This window comes from Haliotis asinina, chromosome 16 (genome assembly GCF_037392515.1).
Source record: "Haliotis asinina isolate JCU_RB_2024 chromosome 16, JCU_Hal_asi_v2, whole genome shotgun sequence".
NCBI classification, from domain to species: domain Eukaryota; kingdom Metazoa; phylum Mollusca; class Gastropoda; order Lepetellida; family Haliotidae; genus Haliotis; species Haliotis asinina.
In genome coordinates, this window is record NC_090295.1 from 8,844,545 (window position 1) to 8,869,447 (window position 24,903).

General features: G+C 37.9%; 2 protein-coding genes across 3 annotated transcripts; one reads left to right on the forward strand and one right to left on the reverse strand.

Moving 5' to 3' along the window:
• Positions 1-6,235: 6,235 nt before the first annotated feature.
• LOC137268079 (DNA fragmentation factor subunit alpha-like) lies at positions 6,236-10,946 on the reverse strand. 2 transcript variants are annotated; one of them, XM_067802588.1, is made up of 5 exons: positions 10,923-10,946; positions 10,169-10,280; positions 9,514-9,672; positions 9,130-9,260; positions 6,236-8,555 (listed from the first exon to the last, which is right to left on the reverse strand). In XM_067802588.1, exons 2-5 carry the CDS (start codon positions 10,254-10,256, stop codon positions 8,343-8,345), a joined length of 591 nt encoding a protein of 196 aa, XP_067658689.1. In that variant the 5' UTR covers positions 10,257-10,280; positions 10,923-10,946; the 3' UTR covers positions 6,236-8,342. The 2 variants fall into 2 exon arrangements, with proteins under 2 accessions (XP_067658689.1, XP_067658688.1); XM_067802587.1 differs by lacking the exon at positions 10,923-10,946 and adding an exon at positions 10,662-10,747.
• Positions 10,947-10,964: 18 nt separating this feature from the next.
• LOC137268081 (peroxisomal membrane protein PEX14-like) lies at positions 10,965-23,027 on the forward strand. Its single transcript, XM_067802589.1, has 9 exons — positions 10,965-11,078; positions 14,317-14,373; positions 14,903-14,987; positions 15,227-15,361; positions 15,697-15,791; positions 17,246-17,437; positions 17,852-17,943; positions 19,738-19,951; positions 20,324-23,027. The coding sequence occupies exons 1-9, from the start codon at positions 11,049-11,051 to the stop codon at positions 20,492-20,494; spliced, it is 1,071 nt and encodes a 356-aa protein (XP_067658690.1). The 5' UTR covers positions 10,965-11,048; the 3' UTR covers positions 20,495-23,027.
• Positions 23,028-24,903: the final 1,876 nt, after the last annotated feature.

The window sequence follows — 24,903 nt, forward strand, 5'->3', positions numbered from 1 at the left end:
CTCAGCATCAACAGAGAGAACACGGCGAACCAAATTCAACTGGTCACATGCTTTCAGCCCTAGAATAGACTGAACATCTTCTGGAGTTACAACAAATATGAGATCAAGTTGTATGTTCTTGTGACAAACTTTAGCTGTAAACTGACCCATTACAGGAATATCAACATGAGAGTAACCAGTGAGTTTAGTCTTTGAGAGGCGCAGTTTGGGCTTGTCTAATAGTCTGTTGAAATCTTTCTCAGAAAGGATATTAGCTTGAGCACCTGTGTCAAGTTTAAGTGGCAAGAACGTGTTATTGACTTGTAAAGAGACTATCCAATCTTTGCCAGAAACGACATCTGCATCAACTGAATCCACAAAGAGTTCATCTTGGGTTTTCTCAACAAAGTGAACTTTACTTTTCGATGACTGATTTTTGGACCTACAAACTCTAGCAAAGTGATTCTGTTTCCCACATTTATCACATGATTTTCCAGATGCAGGACATTTTCTAGGAGCGTGTGTAAATCCACAATAGCCACACGTATCAGACTGCTCAATCGAACGTGAACCAGAACTCTGTGACTTTTTCCTGTTAGATTTTCGACGACCAGATTTTGATTGTTGTTCAACTGAATGTACTGGCTGAGGGTCTAGTGGATGAAGTTCCTTAACTTGAACTTTACTAGCTTCAGCAGCTCTGCACATAGTAATAGTCTTGTCTAAAGTCAAATCATCTTCACGCAAGAGTCTTTCCCTTAATGCATCACTTGCAATGCCACAAATTATCCTATCTCGTATGAGTGAGTCATGCAAATCTCCAAACTCGCATGTTTTTGCTCTGCTCTGTAACATACTGGTCTATTTTCTCCCCTTCCCTCTGGCTACATGTAAAGAATCTGTGCCTCTCGAAGGTAATGTTACGTTTGGGAATGCAGTAAGCTTCAAATTTATCCAAAATTGACTTAAGTCTCATGGCATCCGTTTCATTCTCAAAATGAAATGTGTTATAAAGTTCAAGTGCATCTTCTCCAATTGTAGACAAAAAAATAGACGACTTTACCTTGTCACCTTTCCCGTCCTTGTCAGAAGCAGTCAAAAACAGCTCAAACCGTTGCTTGAACTTACGCCAGTTCTCAGCAAGATTACCAGTCAAAAGCAAAGGTGAGGGTGGTCGTAGTTTGTCCATTCTCTGACGAAACCACTTCTGACACCATGTAACAGTGTGACATGAAGACCAACGACAGATGACTGTTCACTACAAGTTTTATTGAAGATCTGAATGCGACGTGTATACATGTGACACGGTTCGCGAGCAGCACGTGCGAGGCAGGCACATCCGGGTAGGGGACCGGTCCGGCTCGCCTGGCCTAACTGCACATGCAGACTGTATACAAGTCTCTTATCATTACAATTACCTACCCCAAAATCCAATCCGGAGTGTGTGCCAGTTTGCGCGTTATTGTGGACGCTTAAAAGGAACATCTTGTCGCCATCGGTTTGGGCAACGAGAAAACAATAAAGCAGACAGGCCTGAAATGAGTGAGTAGCTGTACAGTCTGTGTCCTCAGAAGGTAGTATTGGTGGAGGGAATTCACTGGCTCATTCAAGTCGGTTATATAAGTTGGTATCTTCCTAGTGTGAAGAGGATATAAGCAACTGTGTGTCCATAACGATATCAAAATACCGGTATAACTATACTTTACAAATTGTAAACAATAATTTCAAATCGTATGCTCTGCCGAGTTATTTGAAGTCAGGCTGCATTCTGCCTTATAGTCAATGCACGTTTCAGCCGGACTGGTAACCTTTGAAATTAGACCGAACGAGATGAAAACAGACCGTTCCTGACGGTCGGGTAGGCGGGAATTTTAAACACTGCCTTAACATTGCAGAGAGGATCGGCAGCAGAAAAAGAAATGTGTTTCAGAAACTGTGAGGCAGACTACAATTAGTGTACGAGCGACCTCTGTGAAATATACTTCCCGTTCAGTCTTAAATGCCATTTCATGTCCAATTGGCTATAAATGTTGTTCACCATCGTAAATCAGCTGATGTTGTGTTTCGTTGTGTGTTTTTTATCGATGTAAATTGCATGGCGTGGACAAAAGTGAACATGCAGAAAATTTCATTCTGACGTGGTTACCTGCACATTGTTGCCAGCAGTTGTAGGTTTCCTGACATAAGCTGACAAGACATTTATAGTGTGTTTTACGCCTCTTCTAGCAAGTTTTCAGCAGTATTATGGCGTGAGACACACATTGTACCCATGTAGAGAATGGAACCAGGACCTTCGGCGTGACGGCATGAGCGCCTCCCTACTGGGCTACCCCACGTCCCAGCATAGTTTATAGCATTATAAGATGATGATGCCAGGATTCGCCTATGTCAGACCGCTCTATACCTGGAATACACATAAAACTAAACTCATTTACTATCCTATGAAAGATTCATATGTAATAATTGCTCTCCGTTACACCCTAGCTGTAATGAAAGAAATAGCATTCTATATCCAGTAGTTCAGACATTTACCTCGTCTGTTGTACAGACCCTGAAGTATATACATCCAAGAAAGCTCACGCAAGTCTAGAAAATGTGGCAAGTCTAGATTTCCTTAGCTTCTGAAAATGAGGGAAGTCTCAGGGCTCCATTTCCTTATATTATTTTGTTTTTCACTCTGAACGTTTTTTTTTTCAGTAAAATGTATTCATTTCAGAGACTAGTTGTTAGTCTAGCATTTACCTCAAATTAGTAACTCTTGATTGCACATGAATTTCCATCTTATAAGGTTGGTGTTGCACAGGAAGGGTTCGAGTGTGTGCTAAACTGTCATATGCATAATGCTGCTTCAAAATGTCAAACATTTAATTGAGGGTTCTAAAACGCTTTTATCAATATTCCAGCAATATCACTGCACAAACACCAGAAATGATCTTCACACATTGTATCCAAATGGGGAATCGAACCTTGCCTTCAGGTAGATGAGCAGGCAAATGCTTTAACCACTGGGCTACTCCTTCACCACTCCCACTTCCTGTGATGCAGATATAGGTTGGTGGAATTTCTACATAGTTTTTATTTTTTCAATCTTTGAACAACCTGATGTAAAACATGAGTCAAGTGTTATTTCATTCCCCTGGAACAAACACTGCACAAACTTCATGGGGTAATTGTGACAGAAAATCTGCAGTTCACGATATCCTGTTGGCTTTTCTCAAGTAATAATCAACACCAAACAGGGACACAAAACTCCCCCCCCCCCCCACCCACCACCCAGCAGACCGAGGCAATGACCAGTGTAGCCACGTTCGCCCAAAATACAAAAAAATACGTATAAATAAAGCTATTTATTCGATTTGACATAAATGATATCAAAACTATTAGCCATTACCATAAAAAAAAACATTCTGAGATACGGAGCATTTCTTTTACTAAACCTTTTGACTTTCACTTTCATCTACTGCAGTGAGTTAAATATGTTGGCATACATTCATACAACCTGTCACAACAAACAGTGGAACAATATCATCATTTCTTATGAAACAACATTTATGCATTTTGTTAAGGTAACAGAAACCTGACGTTTATAACGAAAAAATTCAAAATCTCAATTGATTATGTTTTCCTCTACTGACATTGCATATCATCTATGACAATACTAGTTCCTCATTACTTCATACTACAGTCGTGAGTGAAGCATTGATTTTCCATCAGATGTTTAAAGTAGTTCATATCTAAATTAGTAATGAATGTGTTTGTTTGCAGTAACGACTGAGATTCTGTCAAAGCAGCAATTAGAGGACAGTTTGTTGTGTCTAGACTTCATTATTCAATATTCCTTTCAGCTCATTACAACAATATTTACTGTTAAATGGAAAGAAATTTGAGATTCGAGTGCACATCAAATTGAATGTTACTACTCAAAGAATTGTAAATAACTGATGGGAGTGCAGTTATTTACTATAACTTCACACATTCAAAAGCAAATTCATTCAGCTCAACTAATCAATACTTTCATTTGATCACTGACATTATATATTAATATGACATATCTCATCAGGAGGCAAGATTGTAAATTGTGCCCGAGTATGATGTTGACAAAACCTAGAAATATAACTTCAGCAAACATACTGTCAAAGGCTTCTGGCACAAGCAAAGGCAACTCTGATAACTGTCTCTGCCTATAAGATTTGCCACCTGTTCTAGTTCTGTGGTCAAAGTGATCAAGCATGTAGCTTTTTTAAAGATAATCTACAGTGTAAGGAAAACAATGAAAGCTTTGAATCACAATGAATAAATACTACCATATGGATGCTGCCTGTCAAGTAAACAAAGGTGGTGATGATGTTAGTGGTGATGATGTTATTGGTGATGATGTTAGTGGTGATGATGGAAGTCATGGCATTTATGGGCCAAGACTTTGTTTGATTCATCCACTAAATAATTAATTTGTATTTTCCTTTAAAAACTCACAAAAGAAGATTTTTATGTTTTTCAAACCTCAAAATGATCATTGTTATTCTTTTAAAAAGGCAAAATATGAAACAGAAAACTGGCAACTGATAAAAGATCCTTCATGTATGTTGTTTCCAAACATGAGCAGTGAATAGAGCTGGGATGTTCACCTAAGTAAACAGGTCGAGTAAAAAAAAACAAACCTCACTTCAATGGTTCTGAATAAGCTATCTGGATGGACTCATTTTGATAGATGCAACTGACAGTTTCGCAGTTTTTATTTACTTATTTTCTTTTTAAGTATCTTTTTTTCCCATCTGCATCATATCTCATTGTTTAGATTACACTTTCTTAGCAAAGTACAAATTCTAGTACTGTTTTGGTTGAGTCCCCCATCCTCGAACCCCCACCCTCCGAGTCAGGCACCTAATCGCCAGCACACAAAGTCAGCTGTCTAGCCCACTCAGCCACCGTGACTTCCACAATAATTGAAGTCGGACAACTGGTAGTCTAGACTGCATACTCTGGTAAGAGTAAACTGGCACGGCTGCCAAAGCCAAAAGCCATCTGCAGGTTCAACATAACTGAAGACAAACTGAAAACTTTTACAAGTCATAATATACAATTCTTGTATGTAGGTAACACACCACTTCTCAAGGCATAAACATGTTACACTTTACAATGTCAGAGTCCTGCAAAGTTCTGGTAAACATATCATTGCAAGGATTACAGATTTTTTTTCAAAAAAATAAATAAAAATTTTGAGATGACCCTCCGACTTGAAACGCTTCATAGTACACTATATCTAGACAAGGCCTGACACTTCGGTGTGCCCCACCTGCCTGCTTTGCTGATTGCTTCGCTACCATCTCATGCAATCGATTAAAACTTCACGTGAACATAATCATGGGTGATTGGCCTATCGATCACCACTTGACACCTACCAGTTCCATACTGTTTCTTCTAAAAGTTGATTGAAAGCCGATTTTGACATTCAACTAAACAATCTTGATACAAATGGCAGACGATAGAAAGGATGATAAGGCCATAGGGGAGTAGTGCACTTTACCAGGTGCACTTTCTCCGATTTTTTCTGATGTATATACTCACACCAAAGGAAAGCCAACCCTAACCTTTACTCACTAACCCTCAGGATCTAGAAGGGGGTGCCCAAGGGCTAAGGGTACAGCAGTCCCCGTGTAGCGTGCCCAGTAAACTGCACTCTAGCCGGCCATAGAAAGGGTGTGTGGTCAAAGCAAGGCCTCCCATTTGGTTGACGCTTCCCTCACAGTTTTTATTAGTTTCAGTTGCTATGATTGTCAGATAAAAGAATGAAGTCTAAATAGTGATCTAAGTATTTCAAGGGTTTGGTCATGTGATTGTACCTTCGTCTACCTGGTCCAAAATGTCGACCCTTCCCAGCTCTAGCAGTAGCCAAGACATGACACTACAATGTTGCCCTTTGATCTATCAAGCCATGTTGATAAGAAAATTGTATAAATGAAATGTACTTAAAAGTCTGCAGCCTCCTCAGAACTGAAATAACGGTTGATTAACATAATGACACAACACTACATTCCTTCCTATTCAGACAAAAACCCAATGTGAGAGACACATGTAATGTAGCTTATTTCAAGATTAATTCAATTAGATTAAGTACCCCAGACAATTCATTCTGGAACTTTGCAGGACTTGTATTTGGTGCTAGTGAGTATAAAGGAAACCTTCCGTGAAATGAATAATACATCTTGCTGCACAATAAAGCTTTGTCTTGCACAGCGACTGACAACAATAGTTAATGTTTATGTAAAATATTTATCATTTTGTACTCATGGTATCCCTGAAACACATAAACAAGATATGCATGGAAAACAATAACATCTTTTCTGTAGTTTATGATGCATGGCATTAAACTGATGAGGAGCACCTGTTCCTTTTATGAAACTGACTGTGAGCACAGAAAAAAGCCTTCAGTGATGCAACTCTTGTAAATGGATTAAACAATGAACGATGTACACACTCACATGGCATGTAAAACAAAACACATAAAATGTAAAAATCATACAAAACATTCATGATAAACCTGAAAAAGTATGCTCAATGTTGTCAGTACCTCTATACCAGTAAGGGTTTGTGTCACAACTTTTCATGTCAAAACTAAACATTTCCCCAGATGCTCTCACAATTTCATGACAGAAACTGTAAATGTGTACTCACTTACAAAACTGTACATCTAAAGTAATTTAGAAGTCGTAATATTGTGGAGTTAGTGGATTCAACTGTTTATGTCATCAATGTAATATTTCCGTGAAGAACCAACTTAAATTGTCTGATACTGAAAAGCGACAATGAAAGAACAGCAGCTGGAATGTTAAGTCAACTCTGTGGTCATCCCTGAAACAGTTGCTTTGCAGACTTTAGTTACTTGGCGCTCTCTGCATAACATATATCTATGTTTCCATGTTAGTATCACGGACACAGTTGAGTTACAGAAAAGGGTGACTGGACAAAATCACACCAAAATTGCCACCCCGGACAAAATCCACCTCTTCTTAACAGATTAATGGACAAAATCCACCCTTCTCAAATTGCTGCAGTCAAAAGTTTTAGTGTGTCCTGGCTAGCTATTCTTGAAACGCAGATTCTTAACACATTGGCTACAATCAAAGTTAAGAATTCTTAGGGCTACAAACGTTTCGAGAATAAGGGCCCTGATCTTTTATCAAAATGTTTTTCTCAAGCATTGCAGTTATTGTTTTGATAGCATGTACATTCCTGGATGTTGTTTCAAACATTAAAAGTTTCTCCATTTCTGACATTTTGATCACTACTTAATCCCCTTTCATGTATCATTAAGTAGCCTCACACTTTGATAATTATTTAATCCCCTTTCATGTACAATTAAAGAGTTAAGATTTTGCAAGTCTGACTGGAGCCCTATAATACTCATAATTTGACAAAACATTCTTTTTAATGAGTTTGAGATCATCCTGTTCATTTCAAATGAGCATGAGTTTGAGATCATCTAGATCATAAAAGCCTTCTATAGACCTACGCAGCAAGGGAAAGCACACTCAAGGACTTTCTCCATGGCGTCTCCCGTTGTTTGAGTTAAATAACTCATTATTTATGTATGCAAACATGTGCTTACATATGTATTTTGGTTGTTTTTGTTATTCATGATGAATGACTGATATGAATAAAATTCATTTCCGTAACTAAACATGTCATTATTCTTTTTTTCTTTGGGAGGATTTTGTCTGGGGTGGTGGATTTTGTCCGGGGGGAATTTTGTCTCAGGGGATTTTGTCCTAGGTTGCAATTTTAGGGTGGATTTTGTAGGGGTGGATTTTGTCCTGGATTCACAGAAAAGTCACAGTGGAGAGGAACACTTTTTATGGATAGACAACTTAGTTATCCCAATATATGTAGATGTCAATACTGTTACCTTATTTATAATGATCACAACCTTTCGCCATTTTGTTGAGTCCACTTGTGAATGGAGCTAAACAAAAGATCATAATCAGGTATTCTAACCCATGATAATATGATCCAGCTCACCTAAGGGACATAGCTCTGTCAGTGAGATGCATTGTCTTGTCCCTATTGTTCCAATATGTATCGAGTCTGATTTCATATGTGAGTTTGCAGGTGGGTCCCAGTAGGTTGTCAGTGTCAGAAAAAATAATTTGGAGACAACTCACAGCTGGAATGATTACTTTAAAATCATCAAAACTCACAGGCCTGCTGTGTATAGTAAAACACTGCTCCTTCAACCTGTTATAATCATGTTAATGTATATTCACTTGCACACATGATATAAAGTAAGGAGTCCCATTCACTGCCAAGATCTTCTGTTATGTTACAAAACACAGAATGAGTGATCAGATAACTTCACAAAACAAAGTCTATTCCGGGTCCTCGACTTTCCTCTTTTTGCCCGCCTCCACATATGGGCTGTGCTGCCTTGCCCTGTGGTAGAGGCGCAGGAGGTCAATGGCCTCCGCTGCTTGCTGCCGCTCATCCAGATGTCGACTACACGAATCCTGTAGCGCCTTGGCGTAGCTCTCTGTATCCTGCAGCAGTGAGGCTAGCTCCTCCACCGATACATCCACAATTTGCTGTAACAATGGAGGTAAACGAATGCAGAAATTTATTTGATCAAAACTAGGAGCACCTAATAGGCAAACTGAACAAGAATCATTACTTTGTTCATTCTTAAATTTGCATTAGGTTCCTATTTTATTAAATTCACAGGTATTGTAAAATGTTTTGCATTTGATGAGAGGACGATAAAACATTGTCTGTTTGTAGAAGGAGACGTAATACAGTTTGGAATTTCCATATGGTCAAAGACAGTAATGGGACTGGGAACTAGGAATTAACAGCAATATGAAAAAATGCTGCTACCAGCTAAGGGATTTTGCTATCTATTTTTAAATCAGGTAGTAAGTACTTGCTAAAAAAGTTAATTTCGAACAATGATTTCACCTAATTTATGTGAAATAATCCCTTTCCTATATTTTTGTTCATCTTTTTATGGTCCACATTTCATTTGACCATAATGAGTTGATTTTCTAAAAAATGGGTTTGTTTGTGTAGAAAGGACAAGAAAATTGTATGTCCACATATTTGTGACCCTTCAACAAATTTTCACTTTGACAAATTCACAAATGATGGCAAGTTTTTCTCTACCTGCAAGTCCTCATTGGAAAACGTTATGATCCGTGATACGTCCCTTTGTAGCCCGCATACCAGCTGTTTCACTCGCTCTGACATCCCGTGGGCCCCATCCATTGTATCCACTTCATCACGAGATACTTCCTCTGTCAACAGTGTTTGTGTGATATACCATACTATTAGAATACATTAACCTGGTACATTGTCAAAGATCTTGTCACAGGGATAACGTTAATCAGTAAAGACATCTTTGGTAAAGAAAATATAATTCAGAAAGATATCTGACTTAAAAAAAACCCCAAAGTATTTGAAGCTGATTGGTTTACACTTGTTCCTATTGTTGTGTTGCTTTTTATGATGTTATAATGAAGATACAAGAGAAGAGTTAAGAGCACAGACCAGCTCCCTGTGGCCTCCACTTCTCTGATGTTCGCAGCATCAGCAATGTGGCATTGTTGGAGAGGAAGGTGAAGTAGTCCTCCTCATCCACCTCAGTCCCATCTTCCTCCAGCACTACCCTCACAGACTCGGAGTCCGCTAGTCCCAGTTTCTGTCTCCCTGTAACAGTCAAATTCTCTTGTATAATACTTTTTAATGCTCCATTTTTGCCTGCACCTATTGTCGCTAGTCCATGTTGTCAATCCCTATGAAGTAACATCTGATTTTATCTGCCCACTTAGTAACAAGAAGACTGAAAGGGAGACAACTCAATCTTTTTATGTATAAATCTGTGAATATAAGTGTTGTATATGTGCTTGCACAGTGGTGATATCTTCATGATAGCACCCTCACCAGCTCTCTGTCCTTGATATTGTAACAATTATTACATTTCTGACGTGTTCATGTTATTCTCTTTCAGGTATGAAACATTGTTAACTTGTCACCAACCATTTAAAATTCTGTACCATATTTACACAATTCTGTTTTGTTTGAGATTAGTTTTTGGACCTACATCTTGTTGTTACATTATACTGACAGGGTTGTGAGCTATACATTGATTCAACTTTCACATGCTCAACTCATATTTCTCTCATAGATGTCGTGTGGTACACACCCTTGTACACCAGCTCTTGAAGAGTGGCTGCAGTCACTGATTTTTTATTAGCTCTGTCACCACTCCAAACTTTGAATGGCCTCGACATTGTGTTGACGTTCACCGGTTGTGGCTAGAAGTAAAATAAAGCGTTTGAACGAAGTAAACTGTTCGTAAGAACTGACAAAATTCTACCCAAACCCTTACAGTCGGTCAAAGATGCACAGGAGATTAGTGGAGCGAGTGCCAGCTTGCAGCTGGGACGAATTACTACAATGCGCCTGGAAGAGCCACTTAAACGCACCCTTTCCATGTTTTACACAAATTCATGTTAGATTGAAACATTGATAACACTGCATACAACACAACAGTCAACAAAAGGTTTCAGAGTTATTTATCCGTTTTAAGTATCGTTATCAAGTGCATCGATAGATAAAGTATTTGTTTCCCGTCTTTAATCTATAGTTGCTGAAAGCCGAGACATTCAGTGGCAAACACATCCAGTCAAACATACTTTTTCTTAATTCTCGTAGAGAAATGTTTTCAAGATTGTCCGCCTTAGACTCATTATGACGCATATGTAATACAACTTGCTTTGTCTCGCTTAAATACTGAAATAAATATGACTTTAATTTGGATGAATTGTCCGTAAAGCTGGTTTACGTAACCGACAGAAATTTAGACATTGATTTCAAAGTATCTTTACTGATGATGAATTATCTAGCGACACTGTTTAAATTGTCGATGTTCTGGTAACAGAAAGTTTTCGTCTTACAAATATGGTCGTGTTCGCGTTCGACTTCCTGTTTTGTACACATTTAAGACCTTATTTGATTGGATAAATGTAAGTCCTTCATCCAATGAAAACTGTAGATACATCATTTTCTGTATTAGCATCAACATGGCCGATGAGACGGGGAAAGTTCCCGATGTGAGTTTCAAGAGTTTTTTTTTCTGGAACAACAGCACTGCTCTTTTGGATCAACGACACAGAACATGCGTCTATTCATTTATTGATATTATGATATCTCGAAATGCAACAGTGGACTGCTATCAAGATGCAATGTCAAACCTGACCTTTGAACTGGTTTGGTTTTCACTTTCAGTCTTGAACCAATACGTTTCATGACGAAAGATAACACAACCATAAATTGAACAACTGCATCAAATGTCCCCCCGTCAGATAGTCTCATGTACAAGAGACCAATCAAATCAAAGTGACTATTAGTTGTTAATGCTTTACCTTGGTATTAAACGAACGCAAGAAATGGCATGACTGGCACATTGTTCATATGAATAAACTCGTATTCCAGCCAAGGCCTACATCGAGAGACGTCGAGCACACCTTGGTATAGTGCGAAGTCGTCTAGTTATATGCTGGACTAGACTGGCACAAGTTTTTAGACTTGCTGTAAAACTAAGTAAAATAATATATTGTAGATAAGTGTTGTTTTTTCGGTGCGTGCATGACTGAGTGAGCAATAGGAATGGTAGTAATCTTTTAGATGTGGGGTTAGAATGCATTTTACCATGTTTACCGGGCACAGCACCTTTTTACGATCCTTAGGGTTAGTGTTAGGCTCTTTTTACAATCCTTGGGTTTAGGGTCTGGGGTTAGGTACCCTTTACCCTTTACGATGCAGCCTGCAGATGATGTTGGCTAGTTAAAGGTGATGATCATTCAATGCCCAATACTCTTTACAAACAAAATATGGTTGTGGTAAATTCAGTGAAAGTATTTATATTTCCATTAAAGGTCACAGGCAGATTAAAACATAACTTTGCACATTCTGATACCTTTTGGTATACACTTACCGAAACGAATCATTAAAATGCTAGTTCAACCTATATAGTGTTGAAAAAAAAAGCCTGTGAAAACGTAGTGCAAACAATTCACTAATTTTCCCCCTGCACTGGGTCATCAAGGCCTTCCTGTAGTATGAGGTCATGAGCAGTAGTGTAATCTTGGTTGTATACACAAACAAGAAAATAAGCTACTCATTACATAAAAAGCATGTTGACTTTGATAAGCAGACTCTCTGACAGAAAACTCAATGTTTGGTTTATTCACACCTATATGTCTGCCTGCCTACCTGTCTGCTAATGACAATATGCACAACTTCAATGATTGACCGCATGCAGTTTGAAATGAACACCTATTGGGCTTACAAGTTGTATTATACAATCATTATGAAATTATACGCTTGTAATTTGGTTATTCTTAATCAGCAATGCATTTTAAATCTATCATGAATAAGTCATAACTGTGTTTTAATTGTGTTTGATTGTTTGGTTGTATTTGACCTTTAAACATTTGAATTTTTATGCATTAACATTAAATTTTGAGCATGTTTTAAGTTCAATAAGGATCCTGTATAAGTAAAAAAAGGTGTTGATAAAAACACTTTCACTCATTTCAATGTCTAGACAAGCCTGAATTGATCTACCAATCAATCAAACACAAACTAACCACAATACAAGAATAATTACAGTGACCTTTCAACTGGTTTTGTGACTAACAGGATGGGTGGTCATAGTTGACCTTGGTTGTCATGTAGCTGGTTGGTGTCTTCTCTAAGACAGACCTGCCAAAATACAGACTGCTTAAAACAACACATTTTGAGGTTGGTTGCATGAGACTTAATTAAGCTGCACCCTTGATAATAATGGTATGTGCCCAGATTAAAAGGTAGTTTTATTATTTCATTAGATGAATTAAGATTTTTAAATTAAGACATATTGCATAAACATTATATATGTACATGAACATATATTTCCTTGTGAATATTATCAAAAACAATAATATATATACTTTGGTCTCAAATCAAACGTATGAGACCAAGCACATCTCCAATGTACATTTTCTCCTTTCACACTGTTCTTGGCATACAGGTAGCTATTTAGAAGTACCTCAGGTGCACCTTTCTGGGATGAGTTAAACTTTTGAAATGTGTACAGCTTTGCTTTTGTACATATTTTAAATGTGAAACAATCAACACCAGACTGTATGGTTTATGGACATTTGGGGCGTTTCCCCTCTCGATTGATGTTAAAATTTCCTATTGGGCTAAATTATTACAACTTTATCATAAGTTATCTCATGTCATCTAAAACCTTATGTACTATCTGACAGTTGGTAGCAACAATTCTAGTTTCGTTAATGCAAATATTGATGAAACTTGAGTGTCTTATGTATGGACCTATCAGTAAACTAATAACATGACGTTGTTCAAGATAAATATGCAGAGGACCCATTTCAACAAGTTTGTACTATCTTGGAATTCAAGGAATACTAAGTCATCAATATGATTTTATTACTCAATGTATAAAATTGCACTTATTCCTGAACGTTATCTTAAAATACCCTTTCAGAATAGAATTTCTCTATCAAACTTTTGGACAACAAAAAATTAGAAGCAATGTGCTGACTACATACTTTGAAAGAAATGAGACTTTGTAGTCTTTGTGATGAAGCTATTCGTGATACATTTGTATTGATGTTTTACTTATAAGCCCATCACTTCTTGAATATATTTCTTCATGAAATGTGATTAATAACAACTCATCCTCAGATTATCTAAATGAATAGGTCCTTGCCCCTCCTAACAATATCATGTGAATATGTTATTGATACATATACCTGTATGTTCACTGTATCATTTTTTGTACATTTTGAGAATAGCATTATGTTCTTTTACAATACTCTGTGGTGACTGTGAGTCAGCTCATTAATCAGATAGAGGTGGACAGTGTGGCTCAGCTGATTAGAGTACTCACTGAGTTTGTCTTATGGGAGGTCTGTCTTTCAGGAGTGAACCCACTGTTTCTCAATTGTGTTGATTGATGCTCATGATGTTGATCACTGAATTGGTCTTGTTTAGACTTGATTATTTACAGATTGCTGCCGAACTGCTGACTGTGTCATTAGAAAAACAAACAAAACCTCAGACACACAGAACAAACAAAGAAATGTCTAACTAAAATGCCTTATGGTTCAACTTTATTATACAAGGCCACGTTTCGAGACAGTTCCTAGTCTCTTCTTCAGGTGAAGTGAAATGTCTGTGTTGCAGCATTTTCAGTTGATATGAGAGTTAGTATGTTTCTGTATACAGTGTGTTGTCACACTTCAGTGTATGAAATGTGTAGATTTTGTGTCAATGTTTCAGACTATTGAGGTTACAAAAGATGTTCTGGCACCAGCAGAAGGTCCCAGAGAAAACCTTGTAAGTTTGTTCGGTATAGTGGATTGCAGTATGAAAACTTTATGTGCTAGTATCAAAACTTTATGTGGTAGTATGAAAACTTTATGTGGTAATATGAAAACTTTATGTGGTAATATGAAAACTTTATGTGGTAATATGAAAACTTTATGTGGTAATCAAGAGCACTTCCATGTTCTAATAACCATGTATGCACAGGATTGACAGTTTCTAATGATGATAAAGTATTGATGTAAATTTCGTTGAGTATGAGTACTGTGATAGTAGTGATTTAAAATGAAGATTATGTATTGTGGATCACAAGAAAATATTGTGTCTGTGTCTTTGAATAAACAATAGCACACAAGACAAACAGCTTTTACACAGTGCTGTGCAAAGCAGTTTTAATATGTCACTAGTAATAGAACTGAAAATATTTGTTAAAAGGGATATTATCATCAAAAATAAATGGGACATGATGATAGAGGTGACAAAGTGAAGAAAGTGCCGGATGACAAGATTAAAGTCATTGTCAGTGGTTTTCCATTTGCAGATAAGTACCGCTGTAAAGTTCTTGCAGAATCCAAAAGTCCAGCAAAGTCCACTGTACCAGAGGAAGGCTTTTCTTGAAAAGAAAGGTAGGTTATTTGTCATGTTGTCTTCACAATTACTCAAGAGCAGTACTTTACGTCAAATGCCATCTTTCTTGTCAGTAATTGAACTATTGACTATCTTTCTGTTGTTGTCTGTGTGTCTCTCTCCTCCTGGCTCTGTCTCACAGACTTGTGATGCATGCACACAACACACTTACCTACGTTTCGAAGTACAGTAATTTCGATGACACATTGTTACCAGCTATTTCACCTCACCTTTTCAGGTCTCACCAAAGAAGAGATAGATCTTGCTGTGCAGAAGGCAGGGGTATCAGATGTAGTCACACCCCCACCCCATCCGGCACAGTACCCCCCGGGACCATTCCAGCAGTCACTTGCTGTGCAGCCCCAGCTTCAAGGTAGACAGATGCAGAATTCTGGCTTAGCCATATGTGTATCAGAAGGCCTAAAATTTGAATCCCTTTTGTTTGGATGATTTATTTTGAAAAGCCATGAAACTACAAGAACATAATGGAAGTATTATATTTTAGTTTTTCCTTTTCCTTGACAATTATATTTTGGCATTAATGCCAGTGCATGTTTTGAAACCTGAATGAAGACCCTTAAAGAGGGAGTAATGAAACAGATACTGTGCATGTAGAGTGTCTTCTACAACAAATGTTTGATATTGGTTATTGCCTTTGGTAAGCTGGGATTGTTGCTATGACATCAATTTTATCATATTTTCCTATAGCACCACTGCCATCGACCTGGGTGCGTGTGAAAGATTTCACTACCACAGCTCTCATCGTATCCAGTATCTCTTATGCAGTGTACAGAATGTATCAGGTCTGGTTATCACTTATTTGAAAATATAGTTGTCTGATTTGCAAATTACTTTTGTAAATGCCAATACTAGCCGACTCAGCTTGTCGTAAGAGGCGACTAACGGGATTGGGTGGTCAGGCTCGCTGACTTGGTCGACACATGTCATCGGTTCCCAATTGCGCAGATCGATGCTCATGTTGTTGATCACTGGATTGTCTGGTCCAGACTCGATTATTTACAGACCGCCGCCATATAGCTGTAATATTGCTGAGTGCGGCATAAAACTAAACTCACTCACTCACTCACCAATACTAGCCTGTACAGATACAGACTTGACTTGTTTGATGCTTAATTCTCAATATCATCACACCATGTCTGTGTTCAGTGATAAGGTAATAAACATGGGCCAAAATCCAACCCTTGTGAAAGAAGGGGATCTCTGACATTTTCTCTCACCAGTGGTGGGGTTATCTGGTAGTTGAAACGTTCTCTCATCACGCTGAAGACCCAGTCTCAAGTCCCAACAAGGGTACAGTGTGTGAAGCCTGTTTCTGGTGTCCCCTGTCGTGATATTGCTGGAATATTGCTAATAGCGGCACAAAACGGAACTCACTCACTCTCTGACCAATGTTTGTTCCAGAATGGAAATATGGGTGTTATGCCACTTCAGTCCACATGTTATGTCCTTTATATACTCTTAAAAAATAATAGGGGAACTGTACTTTAAATGTACGATTGTCGAAATTGGGAGATATATGGGATTGAATCAATGTTGATACAATAAAAATGGATGTTTTGAGAATGCATCACCACATGGATTTCATTTAAAGCAAAGCTGTTCATTCAGTTATCTCCCTTGTTAGGTGACCCGAATATGACATGAAAATTTCAGGTTTACAGTTTTCAATCAGTAGTGTGTAATTTGACCCTGAAAACCCTGACCATGCACAGATGTAAGAAAATTATTGGAAAAAATGGTCTACAGTGATTTATCGACCTGCCTGAAAAACGTCAAGATTCATAATGACACCCCATGCACGTGGAGGAGACTCCTGAGTTGTGCACATGCTTCCCATGCATTGTGTTTGCGTCTGGTGATAATGTGAAATGATTCTGCATACACAAGATGAATGTCGTTGTACCTCAATGGGTTTACTTTATACCAGACTTCAAAGTTCAGGTTCCCCTACATTTTTTTGAAGAGTACATATTGACTTTGCATAAGAGAATAACAGTTATGTGATGGCATATTAAAGATTGGAGTGGTATTCTTACAACATTGGTCCTGAGGAAGTGTGAAAAGGTTTGTGGTGTGATGAAAATGGGTTGAATGTGGTGGCAACATATTTTATAAAATATTACAGCAATATCAATTTTGTTTCCACAACATTCAGATCTATATAAGATGGTAATATTGAGAGGAGACTTTGAGAGTGAATGGTAGACTTGCTAACACCATGTTGCCATGGTTACAGTTGTACATAAGGCCCTGGCTCCAGGGTAAGTCGGCTCAGGATGACAGTCGTATGGATCGTCTGGAACAGCAGCTGAGGGAGCTGCAGAACCTGAACCAGAACATGGTCCAGGTCCAGGAGACGCTGAAGTCCATTCAGGAGTCACTGACCACACAGCAGACATCTTTTGCAGCAATCTCTAACTCAATAGAGGTAGCACTGTGAATTCTTGTGAAAAACATAATCTGTTAAATTATGATCATTATCCTTCAGTTTGGCTGTCATCAGATAGTGTAAGCCTATTATTTCTTTTCAGTGGAGGTCCTTACACCCTCAGCACTTGATCTTTGGAAACAACTTGTTCATCAAATTACTATTCATAGCAGTAAATTATTAACAGGACCTCTCTGTATAGATGATGTGACAATGTCCCAGATGATTGCTGTTCCATATGTAAAGATCAACTTTGCCTTTCATGTATTAGTTTTGTATCACTTGTGCGTTTTTGGCTGGTGTCATTGGCATATGTTAGTATTTGTCTGACAGCATTCAGATATTGATGTTGCAAGCACATTGGTGTGCATAGCATTTCAAGACATTGAAAGAAGAGGTTTGTCTCATTTGCAGGGTTCTTACACTGCTATGAAGAGTAAAGACACAGACCTCCTGCAGGATGTGAAGACTGAAATATCTTCACTAAAGGGCTTGTTACTCAGCAGGTGTGTTGCATCTCTTACTGTGATAAACGTGGGGTTGCCTAGTGGTTAAAGTGTTTGTCATGATTGTCACATACCAAAGTAACCACAACAGAAGAATAGTTTGTTTTGCAAAACTTTATTCCTCCCCTTAAGATATAAGTAACCCCAATACCTATACTAAACTAATTCTACAGGTGCAAATACAACTAACTAATCTAATTACCTAACCTAGCTACATATACAGTTCTGTCTACCACTTATATTGCTAAAGTTCTAATACTACTACTACTACTACTAACTACACTAAAATCCTAATACCCTCACTAATATAGATAATGATTACATATAATCCCAATCAGAAACTAAACAATTGAACTAAATAACAATAAAGGAATTAGCCACTCAGAGAGAACACTTTCTCTTTACAATGTAATCAGAATGTCAGTGCACTGTGGTTCCACTTGGTGACGTCATGGTATTTGTGTGGTATCCCTCACACCCAGGCGATGGTTTCCCTCACGGAGTTTAAGGGGCCTGTGTAATGGTTGATGGCTGTGCCATCCACATCTCACATTACTAGGAGATACATGCTCCTTGTACAACAGGGAAGACTCTTGTCTGTCTCCTTACAGGCGGAGATAATACCCCTCTCCTTACTTTAAGGATAACCGGCCAGTTCCGGGACACTACAATACAATATAAGTAACTACAGTTACTCAGTAAGACATGTGTCAATGTCTTATACTTTATGCATGTACTTTACTCCGATTTACATATTTGAAAGTGGAACAGTTTTTGTGGAACGATAACATTCAAATTTTGAATGGCTTTGTGGCTATATAGTGTTACAATATGCACATATATCTAGAAATACTACATCAGTAAAACAATTTCTTGCTACATCTACTCAATCAATAAATACAAAAGTAATAATGATAATAAAAACTTACGCCAGCCAGCGTGAGATGCAATCCCATACAAAAGTTGAACCCATACAGGTGAACACAGTGGTGATTCTGGCTGACTGTGCAGATTACTACCCTTCCTCACTATTTATATTGACCTCCCATACCCAAGCTACTCAACACCTCTCTATTGTTTACAAATTAACACCCCAGCTCTCTGGCCATACCTGGTCACGCTTCCCTGAACATAACCCTGTTCCCATAGTATTACCGAACATAATCTAACAACAACTCCCAACAATATATAACACACTCTAACAATACCATACTACATCTATTTACAGTACCATAAACTAATTATATAAACGAAATCATCTGTGATCTTGACAATGATGGGTTCATTTGCCCACATTGGTACAATACGTGATGTGCATTTCTGGTGCCCCCGGTCTTGATATTGCTGGAATATTGCTAAAGTGGCATAAAATTAAATTCACTACTTCACTCACTGATATTGCAAATCTGATTTTCTTGGTGTATCGTATGGTTGGTGACTACAATGAATCATGTGGTCATGTGACTTTGTTTTAGTTTTGGGCCATGATGTCAGTCACCGGTTTGTTGCCTGCTATCATATAGTGGGAATACTGTTAAGTTCTATGTTGCACAGTCCACCTTCACACCGTTGTTGTAATTATTAGGGTCAAGGGTGGCCAAGTCATCTTGCAATTGGCTGTGCATTCCTTGGACACTCCAGAAACCTGTGAACAAAATCAAATACTGCACATGAAATTGGCCTACAGACATTTTGATTTGTTTAAACTTATTATTCACATCATTTGTCTAATTTTCTGCAGACATACTGTGTTATTATGCAACTTGTAATATCCTGATAAAATGTTTGTTTTAGGCGTCAGTTTCCTCCAGTTCCACAAACATCGCCAGTGCTTCCATCATGGCAGGTGTCAACATCCTCTACAACGCTGTCATCTAGTGACAGTTCAAGCAGCCAATCAAATGGCACAGAGACGAGCTCCAGTAATAATGTGTTAGAGGGAGTAAGTCAAGAAGAAGAAAGATTGGCTGGGACGAGGGGAGACAACTCTAGCAGTATTCAGGAACAGGTAGGATGGCTTGTTTTGTAGTCGTTTTCATTGATCATTAGTCAGTTCCAACCACTTAATGTCATATTGCTGAATTAGTTATGACAGTGGTCTTTGTAATGTAAGAATAAGTCTTCAGTTTAGTTATGTTTATGATTCAGCTTGTCTTAAGACTTATATGACATGCACATGCATACACAAACGTGTAATAATCTTGGAATGACTCATTTGAATTACAACCAGAAACAGTAGACACGAATAGCTAACATTTCTACACTTTTGAAGGTCATATGCAATGAGGGAAAGTATCTCTCTATTAAATGAAATTATTTTCCAAAGTAATATAGCCAATGTTTATTTACTCACTAGGCTAAAGGTTGCAATTTGTTTCAGATAAACTCTGATTCTGGAAAAGCTTTAGTCTCAGAAGTTATGAGCTCTGACCAATTAAAGATGAATGGTTTGGAGGTCAAGGGTGATGAGCCTCAGTCTGGTGATGACAGCGTCAGCAAAACAAAAGATCATTCAGAAGAAGAGGCAACTCAAGCCATTTCATCTTCATGAAATCTATGATCGTCAGTGCTGTGAAAATAGCTTGTGAATTGGGAAACTGTCCATTATCCCAGCTGGAGAGTCTCGGACAATTTGAAGTTGATTTCTCTTTCAACCAAAGATGAAGACATTCGTACCTTGTCAGTGAGAAGCAGTTGGTTACGTGAGCCATCTCGTGGATCGAGAGATGAACTAGAATAGGGTCTTCCCAGGTGCATTTGATCAGATTACTGCTGTGGAACATGGATTCAGCTTTTTGGAAGAGGAAGACCGATTCCAAATAATTAAAAGGAACGGTAACAATCCACCCTGCAATTTGTGTTTGCTAGTTCCTGTTGTGTTTATTATAATTACACAGCCAGTTTGTCCACACTTCTGAAGCATTGTTTACAAACAAGCTCCAAGCTTTTGTTATATACTGAGATGCTTGATTGACTACACCATGGATGTTCTGACTTTTCTGTTGTTTGTAAATCCTCTTTAATGAAATACAAACTGACATGCTAATATAATTCTTTCAGAACAAGTTATATGTTATTTTCCATAATTACATGGATATACCTCTCCAACTGTGGAAGTGAAGTGTATGAAAATTTTGTGAAATACGTCAAAGTGATCACACAGCCTAATTGCCATGGGGATTCACCTATAGCACATGAACCCAATTTCCAGTTTAAGTGAAAGATAGAAATCCAAATAATGTAATGACTCACTCTTCAGGACATCTCAATGAAAATTCAACATTTTTTGACATGTTTATGTAAAAGTGCTGAGTCATCAAACTAATATTTATTAGACTAGATGTGATAATATGGTATGGCTGGCTTCATAACACCAAAGCACACTTATTGTTTCATATGTTTGTTTTGACTTATCAGGCTTGCAATGAGTACTTAGTAACTCATTTGTGAAGAAAAAAAACAAGACTTTTCAAGTTGTATCTTGAAACATTATAGTACAGATGGCTGTAGTAACAGTGTAGTTGAGTTTGCTATGCAGAGCTCTGTTGTTTTCATTTGAGAGTTTAATTGTCCACTTGCATAATTATCAAACACCTTTATCTGTCGAAATACATGTGTTTTAAACTACCAAATGTATAAATGTTTCATTTGCTTTAATCAGAGTTCAATTCCCCTTGCATACACATATCTTTAGACTACTTGTATTGCTGTGCATGCATTGAATATCATTCTGTTGGTGTGACTTTGTGTATCCATTTGTGCTTCAGATTATTTATGTATATTGGTTTGAATTTAAAATTTAATCTTTGTTTCCACTCATGATTCATATGCATTTTCCTTTCATATAAAGTTCATGATTTTGTGATAATTGTGTCAAGGTCCTTGGTAGAAATATATGGAGAAAGGGATTTGTTGATCAGAATGGTGACATTGTGTGAAAGGAACAAAGGTGAATGTCTTTGTGGTACTTTTGTGTTGTGATTGTTAGACTACTGGCACTGTTGATTGATGTTCACACAGAGCAAGTGGTCAAATTACTCAAAGCCCACATAGTATGTGACTGATTCTCACATGAGGTTGTGATTAAAGATGGATAATTGGGCCCCCAGACTCTCCATGCAAGCAAACACCTGCTGGAATTCCATGGAGGGAACTCAGTGGAGGGAACTTAGTTGAGTGTGTGTCATCATACCCAGACAGCTTGAATCATTGCTCATGATATCAGTCACTGGACTGTCTGGTTGGTTGGTTTGTTGTTCAATGCTGCACTCAGCAATTTTCCAGTAATATGGAGTCAGATTGTCTGGTTCAGATATGATTATTTTCCTGCTTGCCATCAAACTGGAATGCGTTTGTCATTTGACAACCATCAAAACAATCAATGCATATGAAGATTCATTAGTTTGGAGACTGCAAGCATTATGATGCTGCAATTAGAATAATTGAGACTAACACATTGTCAGTTGACTCACAATCATGTTATATTGCCTACTAATCTTACTGTTAATGATTGATTCTATTAATTGGTTGCTATATGTATGATCCTGTTATTATTTCTGTTCATCATGTTAGTAATGTTCATTATCAAAGAATTGACATATTTAAGATAGTGTATTTCTATTTAGATTATCACGACTGCTTTCTGCGTCCCATGCAATTCCAGGAGATATATTGTTACATTTGTTTCAATCACAGGTAATATTTTGTTATGGGAAAGGCAGGAGGGTGATGGGGGAAGGTTGTCACAATTTGAGATGAGTAAATATTTTTTGGTGCTGTTTTTGCAGTATTCCTGCAATTTAATGGCCATGACACTAGAAATGGATCACACATTGTACCCACGTGGGAATCTACCACTTGTCAACCCAACTGTATCTGTTTGAGACAAGAAATAGTCAGTCACATTTGTAACGTTTGATGATGCTTGGCAAGGGCGTGGAACATGTGTTCAATGTGTCACTGGCCCAAGTGTGTTAATCACTTTGTTAGGGCTTTTTGAATGTCAGTATCTAAAGGATGCCTCAATGCCACACGTTTTTAAGTCTTTCAATACAGAGATGTATGCAATAAAAGGAATCACTTCACAGATGTGTCTGTCATCAGTGAAACCTTTGGATTTCAAACCATTACAACCAAGTTAGTCCTCCTTTGTCTGCTGCCACTCTGGTGCAGACATTTATGTTATTTACATTTTTGAAGTGCACAATGGCGTGGTGTACCTGCTTAGTGTCTGCTAATTTCAAAAGCAGGGAGAAGAAATTTATCTGAAAATGTTTGAAAAAATGTTTCACGACACACGTCTTTTTAAAATATTATAATAATGTACTTATATCTATGTTTTACGATATTTTAGTCAGGTTTATTATGTGGCTATGGTCCACTGTCTCGATCAACTTCGGCTCTCTGCCTGTCAAAATGCTTTGAGATGTTATCGAAAACGCGACAGTTTAAAGAATATTGAAGGCAGCATTATACAGGAAATACCCATGTTAGTAGCTATGTTCTTGAAGGTAGAGTTGGGAACAGTCTCTTACATTACGCTTGTAAACGTTTGACATTGTTGAGACAGCGCTACAATTTAAATTCCGATTTCCTGAAATTTCGTTTATGTGTGTACTTGTGCAGATCTTGTGACTCCGAAAGAATCTCTTAAAGTTCGTTAGAAATTTCATGAAAGGACTAAAGTATATTGATTGTTGTTGCACAAAATGACCTGAAATTGCTGACCCTCTTGGTCTTTTCATGAAATGACTGAAATTTTCAGTCATTCGTGAAATAACTGATTTCACAATATGCCTGTAAAAGACACACTTCGTTCTGCAGAACACCCGGGTTCGATTTCACACACTTGAGCAATATATTATAAGAGTAATAATGAAATAAAATGCTAGTAATTTCAAAATGGACTTAACCAGATAGCCCATCCCCTACCCCCAACCCCCTCTTGTTCAGAAGATTGAAAAAAAAATGAAACTTAGATCCGTAAGAGGCCAGCATACAAAATTAAGCCTGTACGAGAGCGTTTCTCCCTGCTTTTACCGTGTTGCTATGATGCAATAACGCAGTGCTATGTAATCGATCATGTACCGAAAAGACATCGACGTGTCATACAGGTGACATTTTCTTCAGAATGTTACAATCCAGGGGCCCGTTTCACAAAACTCTCGTAAGCCTAAGATCTCGTAACTTTTCTCGTAGCATTTGCACCTCCTATGTTACAGTATGCAAGGTACAAGAGCTACGAGAGAAGTTCCGAGATCTTAGGCTTGCGAGAGTTTTGTGAAACAGGCCCCAGACCTCCATGCCAAGCTAATCGAACGACTGAATGTAGGACGGTGAATATTGGTCTTCTTATATAGCTGGAATATTTCTAAGTGCGGCGTACAGCTGGACTCGCTCACCAACTGAACGTGTTTGTGCGGTTAAAGATAAACGGGAGACAACTCAACGCTAACGTGAACTAACCCAGGTGACCTGTCGTCCAGTGTGTGCACAGCAGTCAGGGATATAAATTTCAAATTTAAATTTACAGACCGCCGCCATTGAGTTAGAATACTGTTGAGTGCAACGTTAAACAACGAACAAAAATTGTTTGCACTTACGGCTGATACATCGCAGAGACTTAGGACCCTTGCGGTCAATGGGGAATAACTTCGATTCCGTTCACTATTTGTCATATACTTGCAAAAAGGGACATAACTCTTCAATGTAGCATAAAAAAATTACTTCTTTTGACGATAGAGGATAAGTTAAATATAAACCTTTGTTGCCCGTGAGGGAATTCGTCTCACATCTGAGTGAACATAAATACATAAAATCATGATCAAAATACTTGTACAAAAGCATGAGAATCATGAGAATGAAGAATATTAACGATTATTCAACAGGGAAATTGATATTGGCACACATTTTTATGATATAACATTTGCATGTGTACTTACACCAACGGCCAGAGTGTAA

Excerpts from the sequence above, each read along its gene's own strand:
- LOC137268081 (XM_067802589.1), top strand. The coding sequence starts at position 11,049 with ATGGCCGATGAGACGGGGAAAGTTCCCGAT. Across the intron at positions 14,374-14,902 it reads AAGGTCCCAGAGAAAACCTT|ATAAGTACCGCTGTAAAGTT; the intron begins GTAAGTTTGTTC and ends TTCCATTTGCAG. Across the intron at positions 15,792-17,245 it reads CAGTGTACAGAATGTATCAG|TTGTACATAAGGCCCTGGCT; the intron begins GTCTGGTTATCA and ends CCATGGTTACAG.
- LOC137268079 (XM_067802588.1), bottom strand. The coding sequence starts at position 10,256 with ATGTCGAGGCCATTCAAAGTTTGGAGTGGTGACAGAGCTAATAAAAAA. Across the intron at positions 9,261-9,513 it reads GTGGAGGCCACAGGGAGCTG|AGGAAGTATCTCGTGATGAA; the intron begins GTCTGTGCTCTT and ends CACTGTTGACAG. Across the intron at positions 8,556-9,129 it reads TTTCCAATGAGGACTTGCAG|CAAATTGTGGATGTATCGGT; the intron begins GTAGAGAAAAAC and ends CCATTGTTACAG.